This window comes from Phoca vitulina, unplaced genomic scaffold (assembly GCF_004348235.1).
Source record: "Phoca vitulina isolate PV1807 unplaced genomic scaffold, GSC_HSeal_1.0 scaffold7, whole genome shotgun sequence".
In the NCBI taxonomy this organism is placed as follows: Eukaryota; Metazoa; Chordata; class Mammalia; order Carnivora; family Phocidae; genus Phoca; species Phoca vitulina.
In genome coordinates, this window is record NW_022589710.1 from 14,706,177 (window position 1) to 14,725,965 (window position 19,789).

At 39.1% G+C, this 19,789-nt stretch overlaps 1 protein-coding gene across 4 annotated transcripts in view; it reads right to left on the reverse strand.

Annotated features, from left to right (window-relative positions):
- The window catches only part of SEC23A (Sec23 homolog A, COPII coat complex component), a 67,635-nt gene that overhangs the window by 43,091 nt on the left and 4,755 nt on the right, over positions 1-19,789 (reverse strand). Inside the window, exons 1-7 of one of the 4 annotated variants that reach the window (XM_032404986.1) lie at positions 13,527-13,779; positions 9,899-10,067; positions 7,655-7,896; positions 5,937-5,994; positions 5,650-5,736; positions 4,308-4,544; positions 1,141-1,220 (exon numbers count right to left, since the gene is read on the reverse strand). In XM_032404986.1, coding sequence (XP_032260877.1) covers positions 1,141-1,220; positions 4,308-4,544; positions 5,650-5,736; positions 5,937-5,994; positions 7,655-7,875 — 683 coding nt within the window. In that variant the 5' untranslated portion in view covers positions 7,876-7,896; positions 9,899-10,067; positions 13,527-13,779. Of the gene's footprint in view, positions 1-1,140; positions 1,221-4,307; positions 4,545-5,649; positions 5,737-5,936; positions 5,995-7,654; positions 7,897-9,898; positions 10,068-13,526; positions 13,780-19,789 lie in introns of those variants that run through there. The other 3 variants (XM_032404984.1, XM_032404985.1, XM_032404987.1) reach the window with 3 other exon arrangements.

A 19,789-nucleotide genomic window follows, 5' to 3' on the forward strand; every position in this document is an offset into this window, starting at 1 on the left:
CTGGGTTGCTCAGTCGTTAAGCGTCTGCCTTTGGCTCAGGTCATAATCCCAGCGTCCTGGGATTGAGCCCCGCATCAGGCTCCCTGCTTGGCGGGAAGCCTGCTTCTCCCTCTCCCACTCCCCCTGCTTGTGTTCCCTCTCTCGCTGTCTCTGTCAGATAAATAAATAAAATCTTTAAAAAAAAAAAAAAGAAATGTTTGTGGGTAAGAGCTTAAGAAACAAACTGTTTACTAATAGAGAAAAGTATGGGGCGCCTGGGTGGCGCAGTTGGTTAAGCATCTACCTGCAGCTCAGATCATGATCCTGGGGTCCTGAGATGGAGTCCCACATTGGGCTCCCTGCTGAGCTGGGAGCCTACTTCTCCCTCTCCCTCTGCTCCTCCCTGCTGCTTACCTGCTCATTCTTTCTCTCATAAATAAGTAAAATCTTTAAAAAAAAAAAAAGAAAGAAACAGAGAAAAAGTAACTTGAATACATAGCAGACCAATGGTTCTCTAACTTTTGTGTACATCAGAATTGGTGGGAGGGCTTATTTTAACAGATTGCTGGCTGCAGAGCTTTGTTTCAGTAGGTCTGGGGTAGGGCCCAAGAATTTGCATTTCAGACAAGTTCCTAGGTGATGCTATCTACTGGTCCAGAACCACAGTCTGAGTACAACTGCTATAAGGGAAACATTCACACCAAATATTACTTCAGGATTGCATCTTTTATTTACCAGTCTAAGTTTTAAGGCTACTGAAATAATTATGAGACTCAATTTTAGTTAATACTACCTCTGATTAGTAAGTTTGGGGGGGGGAAAAACTACCTCTAAGGCTAAGAAGGAAAAATGAAAAAGTTCTGAGGCCCTATTTTTGCTTGGCTGCCTTCAACCACAAAAGTTTTTATGAACTTAAAAATAGAAGATCAGGAATACATCAAAACTTAAGTCACTCCTTAACATTGCAATGATGAGAAAGCAACCATTTTGGTGACATGATTCTGCCTCAGCTCTTTAGAAGGTATACTAATGCAATGTATTTATATTCCTAAAAATATTTAACAACATAGTATCACTGAATGTCTATTTTCAAGTTAAGGGGGGGATGCTTAAAAGAGCTGCACAAACTGTAAAATTCTCTTTGCCATATTTAATTATTACCTGTTGGAAGGAGGTGGCTGCTGTACCTGAGGACCACGTGTTGCTTGAGTAACGGGTACTTTAGAGAGTCCGAGCATTTCCTGTAAAGAGATGATTTCCGTGAGATCCATTCAATTACTCCTACAAAGATGTATCAACCTCTTACCATGTGCAAGGTGCTGTGCTAGGTATTAGGAACATAAAAATAAAGAACATAAAGTCTCTTTCCTCAGAAAGCAAAAGGTCCAGTTGGGGAGACGGTCAGGTAAACTATAACAATACAATGAAATAATCACCATAAGAGAGCAAAGTACAAGATGCTGTAGAAGCAAAGAGGGGTACTAGCTCAGAAATACTTCATTTCTAATTAATAGTTAAAAAGTTACTGTGTAACTTGAATGTCTGTATTTCTTAACTTATATTCATCCACCCCTTTGAGCAACTATATTTCAAGTATCTGCTATGTGCCACGCATCTAATGGTAAAAAAAAATACACAGTCCCTGACCTTATGAAATTAAAATCTGGTGAAACAAACAGCAGATAATAAAAATCATTAGCTAAAAAAAGTATAAAATTGCAGTTGTAATAAATGTTATAAAGGAGAGGTACATGGAATCATATAAAAGGGGTTATAAGGGGTGCCTGGGTGGCTCAGTCATTAAGAGCCTGCCTTCAGCTTGGGTCGTGATCCCAGGGTCCTGGGATCGAGCTCCGCATCGGGCTCCCTGCTCGGCGGGGAGCCCGCTTCTCCCTCTCCCACTTCCCCTGCTTGTGTTCCCTCTCTCGCTGTGTGTGTCTCTCTCTGTCAAATAATTAAAATCTTAATAAATAAATAAATAAATAAAGCGGTTATAAGGTTCATATACCTTGTATGTTTATATTTCTTAATTTTTGACTTACTGCCTAACCAAACTGCCAGTTTTGTTTTGAATTTTAAATGTGTACAAAATTCCTCTCTAGACACATAAAAATATTTTACTATTCTTTTTTTTTCTTTAAAGATTTTATTTATTTATTTGACAGAGAGACAGCGAGAGAGGGAACACAAACAGGGGGAGTGGGAGAGGGAGAAGCACGCTTCCCGCAGAGCAGGGAGCCCGATGCTGGGCTCGATCCCAGGACCCCGGGACCACGACCTGAGCCGAAGGCAGATGCTCAACGACTGAGCCACCCAGGCGCCCCTTAAAGTTTTCTTGAATTTAGAAATGCTTCGTCATGAAGTGATAGAGTAAAAGTAGGTAACAGAAAATCAGAAAGTCTAAATATTTGGAAAGAAAAAAATACTGAACTAATCCTACAGTATTTCCTATACTCCTAGCAGGAAAAACAACTTTTTACTAAGAACTTACTATGTGTTAGATTCTGTGCTAAACTCTTTATATATACTCTTTCTTCACACAACAAAATGAAGTAGATTTCTTAGTCCCTGCTTTATAAATGAAAACTGACACTCAGAAAGGCTACATAACTTGCCAAAGGTTACACAACTAGTTAAGTGGCAAAGCAAGATATTAATGTAGGTTTTGCCACAAAGCCCTGTAACAGTTTACACTATTCTGAGTATTCTCACATTATTTCACTTAGTACTAATAATAGGCTTGTAAAATAGGGATTTATCCCTTTCCACAGAGGATAAGAAAACAAGCAAAGAGATCAACCCAAGATTGCACAACTGGAAGTTTAATACTATTTGGGGAGCAAAGACCAAGCTCTTTTCGATGAAATGGATAGAGAAGGAAAATAAAAACATTTTAATGAAGAAGAAAATTTAGTCTGTAGGCATGTACTGCCTGCTACAAAAAAGGAGGTATTTTATGTGGTACATATGTATTATATAAGTAAAACGTACTCTACAATCACAGGTAACAAACAACTTTAAATAAATTTACACTTTAAAAATAACAGCAAACACTTACAGGCACAAACCATTTAATTTTCATGACCACACTATAAGGTAGATACTATTATTACCTCTCTTCTACAAATGAAAAAAATTAAGGCACAGAAAGACTAAAACTTGCCCACTTTCTCTCCTGTCTCATAGAAACAAATGATCCTCCTCTATTCCCTACCACGTCTTCTGAAACCTCACCTCACTCTTGTTTTCACTCACCCTCTTTAGTCTCTCTTTCCCTCCTGTGTATAAACACATTCAAGTGTCCCTCCTAAAGTAAACCTGTTAACTCAGTTCTCTCTCTCAAATTCCCACACTATTGCCTTCCTTACCTTCAACAAACCTCTTGAAAGAACGCAGACTCTAATTTTCTTCACTTCCTCAAATCTTATTCATGATCTTATTCACTGTTCATTATCCTCCCCATCCAAAGCTGCAAATTCCTCCACTATTTTCTATCTCAATTAACTGTAGCACCACTATCCTGTCTGCCAAGCTTCAAATTAGAATCATTTAAAATCATTCTCAAAATCTTTTCTTTTTCATTCTGGGCTACCTGGATGCTCCGAAGTCTGACTTCATGTCTGTGTACTTTATACGAGGCTTACCTATCATCTTCTAGGCTAACTATTCTTAACTGGGGGTTGTAGCAGAATCACTTAAAAAGTTTTTCAAAATACTTACATGAACAGTCTTGCCCTCTCAACAACCTCCCAATACAAGCACATGTTCACTTACTCTCTCAGGGTCTAGCAAAATCTCTAAGCAAAAAAAAATATATTGAAAATATACCCAGATGATCCTAGTAAGCTACACATGACTCCCTGTCTTGGAAGAAAAGCTTCAATTTGCCCCCAAAATAAAAATGTCCTAGGGTATGAAAAACTATATACTCTTGGTTCATACATTAATAACTCTCAAGCTTTAAAATACTCCCCTTGCCAAACATAATAAAAGTGCTTACGTCCTAAATGAGATATCAAGAAACAAAAGTTAATATTCATTCTATGGTTGCTTTCCCTCAGTCTTCAGCATGACTTCCATAAGCCTTTCAAATCTCTAGCAAAACACCTTCAGTTTCACCATTAAAAGTCAGGGGTCTTCAATCTGTATAACAATTTAAGGCAAATGAAAGAAAACTGATACCAACACTAAATTTAAAGCCTTTGTTAGAATGTAATTAATCATTCATCATAAAAATATTTTCTACAAACTTATATCAGAACGCATTTATAGACATTTACGGAGTGGTGCCCACAAATAAGATTCAAACTACCATTCTTGTTGTTTACCTGCAGTTGTTTGGCAGACAGATCTTTTGTTCCTCTGAACACATAGCTTTTTGAAATGCCCTCACATCCAAGTTCATGAACCTGTACCATTCTCCCAAAAGTAATAAGTCCAACCAAAGCTGTAGGTGGTAAAAGACTTAATGACATCTGCATAGATTCTTTGAGAGCTTGTAAATCTTCATCTTCCATGCAAGTATCAACCACATAGAGGAATATCAAAGGCATCTGAGGACCACGCTTTTAAAAAATGTTGCAATAAGAAAATAATGTTAATGCATTAATACTCAGCACAATATACAAGAACAATTAGTAGAAGACTAATTAAATAATTTACAGTACAGTCATACAATGAAAGCTTAAGTCATTTCAGAAATGAAACAAGTTACATATGAACAGAGAGATATGTAAGACATACCAAGAGAAAAATTAAATTTAAAAACATTTATAGTTTCAAAAGCTTTTGATTTGTTTAATTGCGTGAGGCTTCATTTTCTATAACAAGTATTTATTTCTCTTAAAAAAACAGTAGCTATAAAGCTTAAAAACAAGGTAATTTTTGGGGTGCCTGGGTGGCTCAGTCATTAAGCATCTGCCTTCGGCTCAGGTCGTGATCCTAGGGTCCTGGGATCGAGCCCCACATCGGGCTCCCTGCTCCGCGGGGAAGCCTGCTTCTCCCTCTCCTACTCCCCCTGCTTGTGTTCCCTCTCTCGCTGTCTCTGTCAAATAAATAAATAAAATCTTTAAAAAAAAAAAAGGTAATTTTTATAAAATAATTATCTAAACCTGAATGAGACTGCAAAAGAACTGGAAACTAGGTAGGCTGGACAAATACCTTACTGGCTCAAGTGAACCATATTCTGCTTTCCCTACAACATTCATAAAGAATATTATCACTTTAATACTTAAATATGTAAACAACTATTTAAAGTCATTCAGAAAGGGAAGAAAAATGACTTTCTTAACAAGGACCAATGCAAGAGTAACTTTATTAATTAGACTTGGGGAAATATCATCAGGTTCTAGCATCATATTAATAGACAAGTACTTCTGAACTAACCTCCCAGCTACATAACAACATTGACACTGTACTGTTTATTGATCTACTCAGCATAGCAAATCATCACATCACCCAATATCCTGGCCACCCATTAAATAACTACAACAGAGAAATTACCTTGTTCAAACTGACTAGGACAGTTCTTACCTCTTAAATGCTCCATCAATTCAATGTGAGAATCAAGAATGATGCCCTTTAAGTCATCTCAACTTAACAATTATTTTAGTATAAAGTAAATTACTAGATATTTAAAACTTTGTTAAGGATTTACTCTTATGTTCTTACCAGAACTACATATTCAATGCTAGAAAACTGAGGTAAAAGCTCAGCAGGTTGATTCAGTTCAGATATACCAGCATAAGTAGGTGGAAACTGTGGAGAAAAAAAACAAAAAATTGTAACAAATTATTTACCAGAAAGAGTAATGAAATTCTAAACTGCAAATAATTTTCTGCATTTAGTTATTAAAAAGTATTTTTCATATGAAAAATTTCATCTTTTTTAAATATGCATTTTTCTACATATTTAGACCAGTACCAAAGCATTAACATCTGCATTGGGGGTTTTCTTACCTGATTCCTTTGATAACAAAAGTTGCAAGCCCAGAGTTTTGCTCGATAATCCACCTGACTGTTTTAAGAAAAGATAAAAAAGAGCTCATGTTCCAGTTCAATTGTACAATGAACCTAATTTTAATAAAATTAATTTCTTTCTGAAACATGAACACATTCAAATTAACAGTTAAAGTGATCTTTAAAGGTAATTACTTTTAAATGTTGCCAATATCTAATTCTTACTTTTAGCATATACAAGTTCACCTAAATGAACATAACTTTTAATATATAGGAAATATCAATAAAATTAAGATAATCCTTTTTTCTTCAAATGATTTAGTAACTTCTATACTCAGATCTAGAAAACATTTATTTAATTCAAAAATATATTTACTGAATGCTTAATTTGTACCAGCTATTACTCCAGGTACTGGTGATACAGCAGTAAACAAGAGATCAAAGGTCCCTGTTATCATGGAGCTTATAATCTAGAACAGAAAGACATACAATAGAAAAGTAGATGCATAAACACAGAAGATACTTTCAGATAGAGATAATAAGAGATTAAAGATAACAAAGCAGGGTGTGAGAATGTGTTTGGGAGGGCTACTTTAAAAGAAAGCCTTCTTAAATAAACAACTGAAATGTGATCTAAATGAAAAGGAACCAGGCAATCCAGGCAGAGCAATCCAGGCAGAATAAATAGCTATTGCACAAGTTTCAAGGTAGGAATAAATCTGGATGCTCAAGGATCAGAAAGAGGGTAAGGTATAATGTAGATAACAATAAGGAAAATGGGTAATATAAGATGAAGGCAGAAATATACAAAGGCTAGGTGATATAGGTTTTTTTAAGTCTTGACAAGCAGTTTGGATTTTTCATTGCAAGTATAGTAAGGACACTAATGAAGGATTTTAATAATCTGATATGCATTTGTAACACTCTAGCTTCTGGATAAATAATAAACTGCTGAAAGACAAGAATGGAAACAGGGTGGCCATTTAGGAGGATAATTAAATTGTCCAGAAAAAAAGATGGTGTATCTTGAAGTAGAGTGTACTAGCAGAATCAGTAGTACAGAATATAAGAGACAGAATCAGTAACGTTCTGGAGGCAGAATCAGAGTTGCTAGTGGACTGGGTGGGGAGAGAAGGTAGAAAGAGGAATAAAAGATGATTCTTGATATTCTGGTTTATGCGTTAAGAAATTAACATTTTCAGGGTGCCTGGGTGGCTCAGTCGTTAAGCGTCTGCCTTCGGCTCAGGTCATGATCCCAGGGTCCTGGGACAGAGCCCCACATCAGGCTCCCTGCTCTGCGGGAAGCCTGCTTCTCCCTCTCCCACTCCCCCTGCTTGTGTTCCCTCTCTTGCTGTCTCTCTGTCAAATAAATAAATAAAATCTTAAAAAAAAAAAAAGAAATTAACATTTTCAAATACCATACCACTCAATTATGACTTTTCTAATGACAAGATGGGTCTAATGACACACAGCCAGCACCAGTATCTAGAGATACTAGTGAGAGGATCTAACAGTTCATACAGTGACAATTTTACCTTTGGTCTCTTATCAACTCATTACAACTAGAATATCCTTCAATTTTACAGCTCTTTGGATTTGAGTATCCTAATTTGAAAAATTATAACAAAAACAAAGACATTCTATATAAATGAGCAAGAAAGAAACTATAATTTTAAATAGTATTGCCATGTAAGTTTTTTTCAATATATTTTAATTACCATAAAGGATTCAGAACTGCACGGCAAGTGGTCCTACTACACAGAACAGGTTCATACTGAATAGGTGGTAAATCAGGTCTCTCTTTCAGTGGTGTAAATAGGGCTGCTACTGGAACGACCATTCTTGTAGCTTCCAGTCGACTTGATGGCCAAACATTCCAACTAAATCGGACTCCATCTCGTTCTTCATTTTGTTGGATGAATTCCAAATACGTTGTCATAGTAGAGCCTGACGGTTATTTCTGTGACAAATTAAAGATGTTTAAAAATCTTTTTTTTCTTTACAGATTTTATTCTTTTATTTGACAGAGAGAGAGCTCAAGCAGGGAGAGTGGCAGAGGGAGAGGGAGAAGCAGGCTCCCTGCTCAGCAGGGAGCCCGACATGGGGCTCGATCCCAGGACCCTGGGATGATGACCTGAGCCAAAGGCAGACACTTGACGGACTGAGCCACCCAGGCACCCCTAAAAATCCTCTTAAGGAAAACTAAAATAAGTATGTTTTCCCCCACTTACAGCAATATTAATCCATGAGAAATCATAGCCAAATAAAAGTATTTATCTCAGAAAAAAAAATTCGCAGCAACAATAACCTTACTTATAACAAAATAACGAATGACTCTACAGAACCCAGTGCTCATTAGGCCCAGTAAGAGGGTTTTTTTTGGTTTTGTTTTGTTTTTAAGATTTTATTTATTTATTTGACAGAGAGAGAATGTGCACAAGCAGGCGGAGCGGCAGGCAGAGGGAGAAGGAGAAGCAGGCTCCCCGCTGAGCAGGGAGCCCAATGCTGGGGGGGGGGGGGCTCCATCCCAAGACTCCGGAATCATGACCTGAGCCAAAGACAGACGCTTAACCGACTAAGCCACCCAAGCGCCCCCCCCAGTAAGAGGTATTTTATCCTTTTTATTCGTTCTTAAAATAAAAAAAACTACAGCAAAAGAAATAGTAAAATAGGTATCCTATTTATTTAAGGGTGTATAGGAAAGAAAGTCAAAGATGGGGAAAAATTTAGATCCCACATTTTCCGTATCAGCCCTCTAAGTTACATTATTCTAATGAACAGATTATCAAAAACATTAAATTCTAAAGCTCATATGGTTTTCTAACCAGAAGATGACAAGTTTCCACAAAACCTGCTAGAAGAGAATGCTTAAAAGCGCTTAACAAAAACATTTTTCTAAAACTGGGTACTTCTATTTTAGATAATTTTTTTTATTGTGCAAATACAGGACCATTTGTGGCACAATAAATAAAATGCTTGCTAAGTGGTGTTCTGTATGATTTATATGCCATTTGACTTCTTTTGCAGAAACTTAATTCAGAATATTTTTAACATTCCAACATTCCAACTTAGGAGAACATTTTAAACTCTAATTTGAGACATACAATTTCAATATAATCACTTAAATTTATTAGCAGGGGGAGGAGGACGCTGCTCTCATTAGGGCGCAGTATCAAGAGACATCTCCATCTTGTTACTCTCTTACTGCCTATCTAGAAAGCCAGCTTTCCTACCTCGGCAACAGTTCTATCTCACATTTTCAAACTGCAACAGTGATTAGTGAAGGAAGGAAACTGTAAAATTTAAAGTTCTGAGAAATAGAGAGTTTAAAGTGCTATGTGTCTGGCCAAAAGATTTGTAGGAGAGATGAAAGATATCAACAACTGAAGAATTATGAAGGTAGGGTGCCAAAAGAGCCAACAGGGATGCTGAAGTTGCTAAGAATGACTACAGGATGAGGAACTGATTCTAAAATGTAACTGAGGGAAGAAAAGGTATTATTTGAAAAAAGCATACTGAATATAATAATTTTAATTTTAGAAACATTTTCAAATAGATCTTGTTAATAAAAATTACAGAAAGCGAAGCTTAACAAATCTAGGTATTTCTCTTCCTTAACAGCTAAGAATTTTTTTTTCTTTAAAAGAAATAAGAATGTTATATATTAAATACATCTCAGTTAAAAAAATAAAAGAAAAATTAAACACTGTATTTCCTATCAGAATCTCAGAGACAACTAGAGAATTGTGTGCTAATCAAAAGCAAACACAGATTTTTCAAAGGTTGATAAGGGATAAAGAGGAATCCTAAGATAACCAAACTTGTTTAGAAAAGATGATCTTCACGGTAAATACAGAAGCCAGATTCAAGAAGGATAGTATGAGTTTTCAAGAAAAAGTGGGTGTTGAAAAATAACGATAAAACAAATGTCTGGAATAGTCAGAGGACAGTTAGATGCCAACCTCAGTTTTAAATGAGAAACAGCTTCCTCTGGGAGAGAAATCCAGGTTTAGCAACAGCTTCCATGCTACAGATGTGAATATAAACTCCAGGACTGGGGCGACTGGGTGGCTCAGTCGTTAGGCGTCTGCCTTCGGCTCCGGTCATGATCCCAGGGTCCCGAATCGAGCCCTGCAACGAGCCCAGCATTGAGCCCTGCATCAGGATCCCTGCTCAGCGGGAAGCCTGCTTCTCCCTCTCCCCCTGCTTGTGTTCCCTCTCTAGCTGTCTCTCTCTCTCTGCCAAAAAATGGATAAAATCTTTAAATAAATAAATAAACAAACATACAAACTCCAGCACTATGCAATCCCTCCCATTATTTCTACAGAACAAAAAGCAAATGAAGTTTTCTATTTTTGCATGTATAATCGAATCTATGTAATCTAAAATGTATTATCAAAAAAATTTTTTGTTAGAATTTTAAAAAATAATAAAATACATCACCAAAAAGCATTAAAATACCTATTAAAATACTAGACCAATCAAGGCTTTTCATCTGAACCACAAAAACACAAAAGATGTTTTGACTATTTTCTCAATTCTCCAAAAACGGTACATAACTAGTACTTAGATATTTGGCATACACTTTGTCAACTGATGAAGTGAATCTGTCACCTGGAAAATAACTGACAGTAGTTATTAAGAAAGATAAAAGTTGAGCTTTCAAGCAAATATAAAAAAAATTTTTTTAAAGGTATTATTTATTTATTTGACAGAGAAAGACAGAGTGTACAAGCAGGGGGAGCAGCAGACAGAGGAAGATGGACAAGCAGGCTCCCCGCTGAGCAGAGAGTCTGATGGGGCTCTATCTCAGGGTCCTGGGATCGTGACCTGAGCTGAAGGCAGACACTTAACCCACTCAGCCACCCAGGCACCCTACAAATATCAAAATTTTTGAAAACCTGTGTCCAGGACCCTGAGCTTCACAGCTGGCTAGTATGTAAAGATTTTTCTGATAAGATTGGTGCTGATATTAATGTGAATTTTCTATTGCTATAATGAAACATGTCAACATTTAGAAAATATACTTTATTCAGTGAAGCAAAATCTCCCAAATGATCAATTCATGATATTACAAAATCATGCATGGATATAGATCCATTCAAAATGCAGGACAGACCAATGAATTTTAACGCAATAGAATACAAAAAGTACATTTCTAAGATTTCAGACTTCACACTGTTATTAACCCTTGATTTCTGGGGCGCCTGGGTGGCTCAGTCGTTAAGCGTCTGCCTTCGGCTCAGGTCATGATCCCGGGGTCCTGGGATCCAGCCCCGCATCGGGCTCCCTGCTCAGCAGGAAGCCTGCTTCTCCCTCTCCCACTCCCCCTGCTTGTGTTCCCTCTCTCGCTGTGTCTCTCTCTGTCAAATAAATAAATAAAATCTTTAGAAAAAACAACAACAACAACCCCTTGATTTCTGAATTAAAACTGTCAAGTTGTGGTGTAGTACCAAAGAAGAATATGCACAATTATATGGAAAAGCTATTAAAATATTCCTTTTTCCAACTACATATCTATGTGAGGCCAGACTTCTTTCATACAGTTCAAGCAAAATAACATATCACAATAGACTGAATGCAGAAGTAGATATGAAAATCCACCTGTTTTCTATTAAGGCAGGGGTGGGTTTTCGGGGTTTTTTTGGGGGGGGAATCCTCAATAATGTTTAAGAGTCCAAAGAGATCCTAAGAACCAAGGTCTTGGGGCACCTGGGTGGTTCAGTCGGTTAGGCGTCTGCCTTCGGCTCAGGTCATGATCCCAGGGTCCTGGGATCAAGTCCTGTATCGGGCTCCTTGCTCAGCGGGGAGCCTGCTTCTCCCTCTCCCTCTGCCTGCGGCTCCCCCTGCCTGTGCTCTCTGTCAAATAAATAAAATCCTTTAATTAAAAAAAAAAAGACAAAAGAACCAAGGTCTTAGGACATTAGGGCTTAATTCAATCAGAGAGCCTAGGAGACAAAGGCTCTGAGACTTAGCATAAAGACATTTACAGACAATAGTCAGGTTTAAGTTTTTACAAGTAACAAGGCTGGACTGTAACATCCTTCCTTTTAATATGACATACTAAGTATCACCTGTGTGATATTTGAGCACAATTACCCTCCTTTTCCTCTCTGCTCTAATATCGTATTTGTTCACTAAATCACATCTATTTTATTTTGTACATTCTCACTTTCCATCACTATTTTGAAAAAGTCCCAGCTATTTCTTCTTAACTGGTCCCATTACATGGCCATGCACAACACCTCCCTGACTTCCCTCACCTTTCCAAGGTAGGAATTGCTCAATTTTAAAACTAATTCTAGTACAAACCTTTCCATGCTGGGCCTCATATCCAACAATGGCATATCTGAAATAAATTCCTTTTACAAACTAGCTTTTTATAAAATGCATTATTTGATCAGCACTCTGTCCCCTAATCTTATGTTAAAACCAAATAAATATGATTCAGACACTGTATTAGGATGGAGATTTAAAATACTACTCATAATATTTTTTTAAAGTGGTACAAAACACAAAGACTACGCTACAGAAATGTCTCATTTCCCAGCACAACTTATAATCAGTAGGACTTACTTTAGTTAAATAATTTCTCATGGTATAACTAAAAGCAAAGAAGCAAAGCAAAGCATTATGTCTCTTTAACCTAGCATATCAAATACATGCCCACAGTATTTTTAAAAGCTTTTCCTATTCAATAATAATCGGGAGTTTGCAATATTCCAATTTTAGCACTTTTATAGATCCTAAGTGAAAAATATCCTAAATTGCAAGTAAAATATGAGTTTCTTCCGATCAGATGTATTTAACAACTAAGTGTGCCTCTCTACTTTTCAGTTGTAAAATCCTCAATGAAGTATTTTCAACTGCTTTCCATGCCTAGCTTTATGATCTTGAACAATTCACGTGAATTCAACATACACCAGAGATTATATGTACTTTGACTGTGCTTTTCCTTTCCCACCAAATTGGGAAAACGCTAGCACAACAGAAAAGACTGGTCCGATTTGAAAACTGCACTCTACTTGTAATCGAGGCCTAAGGCGTTAAGCTTGACCTGGCACTTAATTCTCCTTATCCCCTTTGACTCCCAAGGCCGAACTACCGGTGACGAAGTCACCTGGGTTCAAAGTCTAGGGCACTTCAGATTAGGCAAGGTATGAACCAAGAAGCCCAAGGGTCCAGAAGCGGTGATAAGCTGGGGTGAGGAAGGCAGGCCGCCCGGAAGGCAGGGGTGGGTGCTCGGCGAGATGCTGAACTGCCGTTTTTGACCCGACTCCCACCTTTCGCACCTTATCCAGGGAAGCTTGGTGAGGGGCCCGGACTCCCAGGCCCCGGAAGAACGAAGCAGAGTGGTGGGTGAGACAGCGAAGGGGTGAGGATTCAAAGGTGCCTCCGCCGGCCGGTCGCTGCCGCCGGCACGCCCGCCTGCTCCGGAGCACCAAGAGGGCAGCGCGGGCACCACCCCAGAGACCCCGGCCCACCCGCCTGCCGGCCCACGGCCGCACAGCTTCCCCTCCCCCGCTTTCCGCTGAGCGCCCGCGGCCCCTCCGGGAGCCGGGAGGAGGCAGCCCCGAAGTCAGTCCTTACCACAGTGCCCCCAAACAAGATCCGCGCCGGTCGCAGCCACCGCCTTGCAAAATCGGTCCTTTCCGCCGACCTGAGCAACCGTGGCACTGCAATCAGGGCCGGCGCCGCCCCGCCCCCGGCCTCCGCGCAGAACACCGCTGGGCCAACATGGCTGGTGCCGCCTCTGCCACGTCAAGGGGTGGAGGGGCGGGGCGACCGCGCCAGGGAACCGAAGGGGAGAGTGCGGGACCCGGCGGAGTAGAGCGGGGATAGGGCACGAGGAGGAGAGAGGGGAGGGGAAGGGGCGTGGACGGAGCCGGGGCGGGGCTACCGGATGAGGGAACTAATGGGGAGGGTGCGGCACCCGGGCGGAGCCGTGGGGGGTGGGGACGAGGAGGAGAAAGGGAGGGAAGGGGCGGTGACGGAGCCTGGGGGGCGGGGCAACCGAGCCAAACCTTGCTGGGGACCACCGGAGGGGAGAGGGACCCCAGCGGAACTGGAGCGCCTTAACCCTTTCTCGGCAGCCTCGGCAGATCCCACTCCCTGAGGGCCGCAGGCGAGAGTGGGAACTTCTGTCGCCATTCAGACTCCTCAAATCGCAGGAGGGGGCGTCCGTAGGACATCCTCTCCTGTAGGGCCCTGATTGATTCCTAGAACCACAAAACCACATCTCTCCTAAAAAAACAAAGTGAAAAGTTCGTTTTTTCACCTAGTGCAACAAATATTCACTGAACACTACTATGTGCCAGGTACAGTAGCAATGCTGGTGATATGACATAGGCAAAACAGGCCAAAATCCCTGGCCTGTACGTTGGATTTTTGTATTCCTAGACAGTCCACCTCTTTCCTCCTACACTGCATCTGCCATCCCTCCTCCTCACCACTACAATCTCTGGCTGATTAATCTTAATGCGTTTTCTGCTTCTCTTTCCAAGGAAAGAGCTGAGCGAAATGGGAGAGAGAAACAGGTTGGAAAGACATTAGAGCTTGGTGGTCTGGAGCACCCCATCCTTAAGTGAGGGGTTGCTCATGGAATTAATTCCATATATGACAACACCTAAAATCCTGTCAGGCTTAGCCTTATAAGCATTTTTAAGGAGTAGGAAAAAAGATCCAACCCTTGTTCTTCATTATAGTTGAGAAATAAGATGCACACCAATCATATATTTTCTGCCTATAATGTGTATGCTAAGGTTGTTTTGTAAGGTAGAAGAGGATGCTTTTGCTTGTCAAATTTAAATACAATCCTGAAGAGGAAATGGGAATCAAACACAAAAATTCAGTGTAGGCCTGCAAATAAAGTGAGCTCTGGATGCTATCTTAATGAGGATTCTTGACTGAAAGCACAGCAAGTAAAGAGCTGTGGGCAATGGTAAAAAAGGTGGAATTAAGGACATTCACAAAAAAGAAGCAAGATCCAAGAATGAGTAGGGTAAATATACATAGATGAGAGGATCCATGGGAAATCTGGAATTCAGTGAGGAATAAACCAAAGTGTAGCACCTTTGATAATTTCATTCATTTCGTGGTCCCCAGAAATGCCTCTTTGCCTTGCAGCTCAATGAAACCTAAGAAGTCATAAATCCCTTGTTCTTAGCTGAACAAAGGCCTTTGTTCCCTATTACAATGAAATAGATGTTAGGATGGGAAATAAATTTATTTATATCTGTCTTCATGTACTTTAAGATGAATGAGTTATAGCATCAAGATCTACTGGACCCAACTTTAGTTTTTGGGGGTTTCTTTTTTTTGGAGTTCTGTGTGTAAGAATCCACATTTCATGACTTTTATTCTTTCTTAGAGGTCTTCCAAAGAACAGAGAAAATAATTTTTAAAAATAGAATAAAACTTAATCTATTTGTAATTGCCTTATCGGTCCACTGGACTCTTATAAATCTAGAATATATCATGGGACCTTACTGATCTTATTTTTCTATATCTGGAAATATTCTGCTAATTCATCATCCATGGAATTATTTACCCATCAATTATTCAAGCTCTTTAAAAAAAACTAAAATAGGGGCGCCTGGATAGCTCAGTCTGTTAACCATCTGCCTTTGGCTCAGGTCATGATCCCAGAGTCCTGGGATCAAGCCCTGAATCCAATCCCGCTCCCTGCTCAGCAGGGAGCCAGTTTCTCCCTCTTGCCTCCGCTACTTGTGCTCGCTCTCTCTTCCTCTCTGTCAAATAAATAAATAAATAATCTTTTAAAAAATTTAAATTAAATTAAAAAGACTAAAATAATAAGAAAATGGAAGAACAATAGAATTACCAAAGATGATACAGTAGTGAAGTAGGTCATATTGCATTTTCTTCTTGTAATGCTCAACGTACTGCAGCATTTTTCAAGATTTTTGTACCATGCTTTTAGTTTTCAATAAATATAAGTAAGAATTCAGAATTTGGAAGATGAATGCAGAGATACAGAGAACAGCAATCTAGATCCTGATAATGATAGTGAAATCTTAAACTGTGAATCTTTATTTTTTTTTAAGATCTTATTTATTTGAGAGAGAGAGCATGGAGGGGGGCAGGGGCAGAGGGAGAAGCAGACTCCCTGCTGAGCCGGGAGCCCAACGTGGGGCTCGATCCCGGGACCCTCGGATCATGACCTGAGCTAAAGGTAGACACTTAACCAACTGAACCACCCAGGCGCCCCAAACTGTGAATCTTTAGATTACTATCTCCTAGAATTTCTCAAACTCAAGTATCAATGAGTTAATTTTATTTCTTTTTTTGTTTGTTAGTTTTTTCAATTTTTATTTAAATTTTATTTTATTTTTTTAAAGATTTTATTTATTTATTTGACAGAGAGAGAGGCAGTGAGAGAGGGAACACAAGCAGGGGGAGTGGGAGAGGGAGAAGCAGGCCTCCCGCTGAGCAGGGAGCCTGATGGGGGCTCGATCCCAGGACCCTGGGATCACGACCCGAGCCGAAGGCAGACACCTAATGACTGAGCCACCCAGGTGCCCCTTAAATTTTAGTTAATTAACATACAGTGCAATATCAGTTTCAGGAGTAAAATTCACTGATTCATCACTTACGTACAACACCCAGTGCCCATCACCCATCTAGCCTATCCCCCCACACACCTCCCTCCATCAACCCTATGTTCTCTATCCTTAAGAGTCTCTTTTAACTGACTGAGCCACCCAGGTGCCCCTATATTATATCTTTGTAAATGTTGTTTTCTCTATGTTTGCCACCAGTATACAAAAATATAGTTGAATTTTGTATATTGACCTTAATCTAGAAGTCTTGACAACTTAACATATTAATTCCAACAGTAGTATATAAATTCTTTCAGACTTTCTACTTTTATAAACATGTCATCTATGATGATCTATGTGATCACTAAACCTGGTAATGCATACTACATTAAAGACAACTTACACCACCCCACTTATCTGTTCCCTTTTACCCAGGTGCCCTGAAATATGTTATTTTTATCCAGTTATTTATTCAAAAGGAATAACTTGATATGTGCTCTTAGCAAAATGAGACTGTCCTGATTATTCTTGCAAAATATTGTATAATCAAGTTATTCATGACAGTATTCTTTTATGATGTTTATATGGATAAATTTACTTGATATGATTCTTAAGTAGACAAATGCTAATAATGGTAGTCGTGTATACTAAGATGATAGGAAGGAAATAGATACCCTAGAAATTAAAAATTCTTCAGGTTGGGTGCCTGGGTGGCTCAGTCAATTGAGTAGTCTGACTCTTGATTTCAGCTCAGGTTGTGACTGTGGGGTCATGGGAGCAAGCCCTATTGGGCTCCCCACTCAGCAGGGAGTCAGCTTGAGGATTCTCTCACTCCCTCTCCCTTTCCCCCTCCCCCCTCACTTGCATGCTTACTCTCTCTCTCCTTCTCTGTCTCTCATAAATAAATAAAATCTTTTAAAAAATTTTAGGGGTACCTGGGTGGTTCAGTTGGTTTAGCATCTGGCTTCAGCTCAAGTCATGATCCCAGAGTCCTGGGATTGAGCCCCACATTGCTTCTCCCTCTGCCTCTGCCCCTTCCCCTGCTTGCGCGCGCTCTCTCTGTCTGTCAAAATAAATAAATAAAATCTTTTTTAAAATAAACAAATAATTTTAAAAATTAAAAAAAAATTAATTCTTTGGGTTGCTTATTTATAAAACTAAAAATACAAAAGTTTTGCAATTAGGGAGCAAAAATGATGGCTGTCCTCTTTTCAACAAAATTATGAGCCTTTAAAGGTCTCAAAAAACTCTTCAGGTCCTGTGTTTTGGTGATACAAATGCACGAAGAACCAGAAGTAACAATTAGCTAGGATATAGTAATGAAGCATTTGAAATCTGCAATCATTGTTTACAAGATGGGTATGTTCCAGACTCATGCATTACAGTTGCATTCAGAGGACATTGCCCATTTTGGATATGTCTTCAAAACCAGGAAAATACGGAATAAAAATTGGTATTTGCTATATTTAGATAGTTACTTAAATTTCCAGTAAAGTTGTTTTCCATTATACCTTTACTCTTTTTATAACAGCTTACTTTTTATAACAACTTTGAATATCCCTTTACTCTAATTTGTATAAATAACTCATGAAATGATATAAAAATATAAAAATTAAAGAGTCCATTGGACTTAGATTATAAATGGTGAAGACGATTTTTCTTGGTATACTTAAAGTTAAGAGGTTTTGATTTGAGGAAGAGAAGAATAGAGAGAGAATGGAAAATATCTTGAGCTCCTGGGAAAGGAGAATTAGACTAGGAATTGGAGAAAGGGAAGACTCTCCTAAAACAACCTTCTCTGGCTTTCTAACTTAATCTATAGACATCCCTGGCCCAAGGCATTTGAGATTAATCTGTGAATCTGAAGGATATTTGGGGTTTTGTTTTTTGTTTTTTGTTTTTTTAAAGATTTTATTTATTTGACAGAGAGGTGGGGTAGGGAGAGCACAAGCAAGGGGAGCAGCAGGCAGAGGGAGAGGGAGAAACAGGCTCCTAGCCTGATGCGGGGCTCGATCCCAGGACCCCGTTCTCATGACCTGAGTCCAGGTCAGACACTTAACCGACTGAGCCACCCAGGTGCCCCTAAAGGATATTTGTTAAACATTTACCAACATGCAACTGATTATAATTGTTTACTTTCATTACACCACCCTGTACAGATCCTGGCACAAAATAATTGTTCCTTAAATGTTCATGAATGTGTAGCAGCTCTTTCTGCCCACAGGTCCTGTCCCCATGCTTTAATAAAACCATCATTTTGCACACACACCAGAAAAAAATGTTCATGAATGTGCATGAAAACCTAAACAATCATAAATTATTATTATTATTATTGGGACACCTAGGTGACACAGTTGGTTAAGCATCTGACTACTGATTTCAGGTCAGGTCATGATCTCAGGGTCTTAAGATCAAGTCCTGGGGCGCCTGGGTGGCTCAGTCATTAAGCACCTGCCTTCAGCTTGGGTCGTGATCCCAGGGTCCTGGGATCAAGCCCCACATCAGGCTCTCTGCTCAGCGGGAAGCCTGCTTCTCCCTCTCCCACTCCCCCTGCTTGTGTTCCCTCTCTCGCTGTCTCTATCTCTGTCAAATAAATAAATAAAATCTTAAAAAAAAAAAAAAAAAGATCAAGTCCTGCATGGGGCTCTGCACTCAGCGGGGAGTCAGCTTGAGATTCTCTCTCTCCCTCTCTCTCAGCCCCTCCCTGCCCCTCTCTCTAAAATAAATAAATCTTTAAAAAGAGAAAGAGAAAAAGAGGGAGAGGTTCTAGAGTCCAATAAAGTCTGGAAGCACCAGTTAAATTATGTAAAATAGGTCTCTTGACTTGTCAGGGGTTTTAGTATGCTAATATTCATTGTGAATGTTTAAGCACAGCATTTAAATACATTTCCCAAAGATATTTGACCTTGGAACTTTTTTTCCAGGGACTATCTGGGATCAAGTATTATAAATACCCTATGACTTTGTTTTCAGTCATTAATTACCTTAAATACTAGTTAATGTGTAACAACCAGTATTTTCCTGTGTACTTCTAAACCCACAGATATTTCTCAACTGAAGATTCCAGAACTTTGAACAGTGTCAAGGGAAGTGTAATGTAAACTGCTTGTAATTTTATATGGTCACCACCAGATGGAGCTTTCCCCAGTACTTTTTTTTTTTTTTTTTTTGGTTTAACCCATTTTCTAGCATAAATCAAGTGCCTGCAGTTTTTTCTAACATGAATTCTCTTCCATTTGTTCAGATGGTGACATTACATGGCACCCACCAACTATTTTTGTAGTACTCACTAGA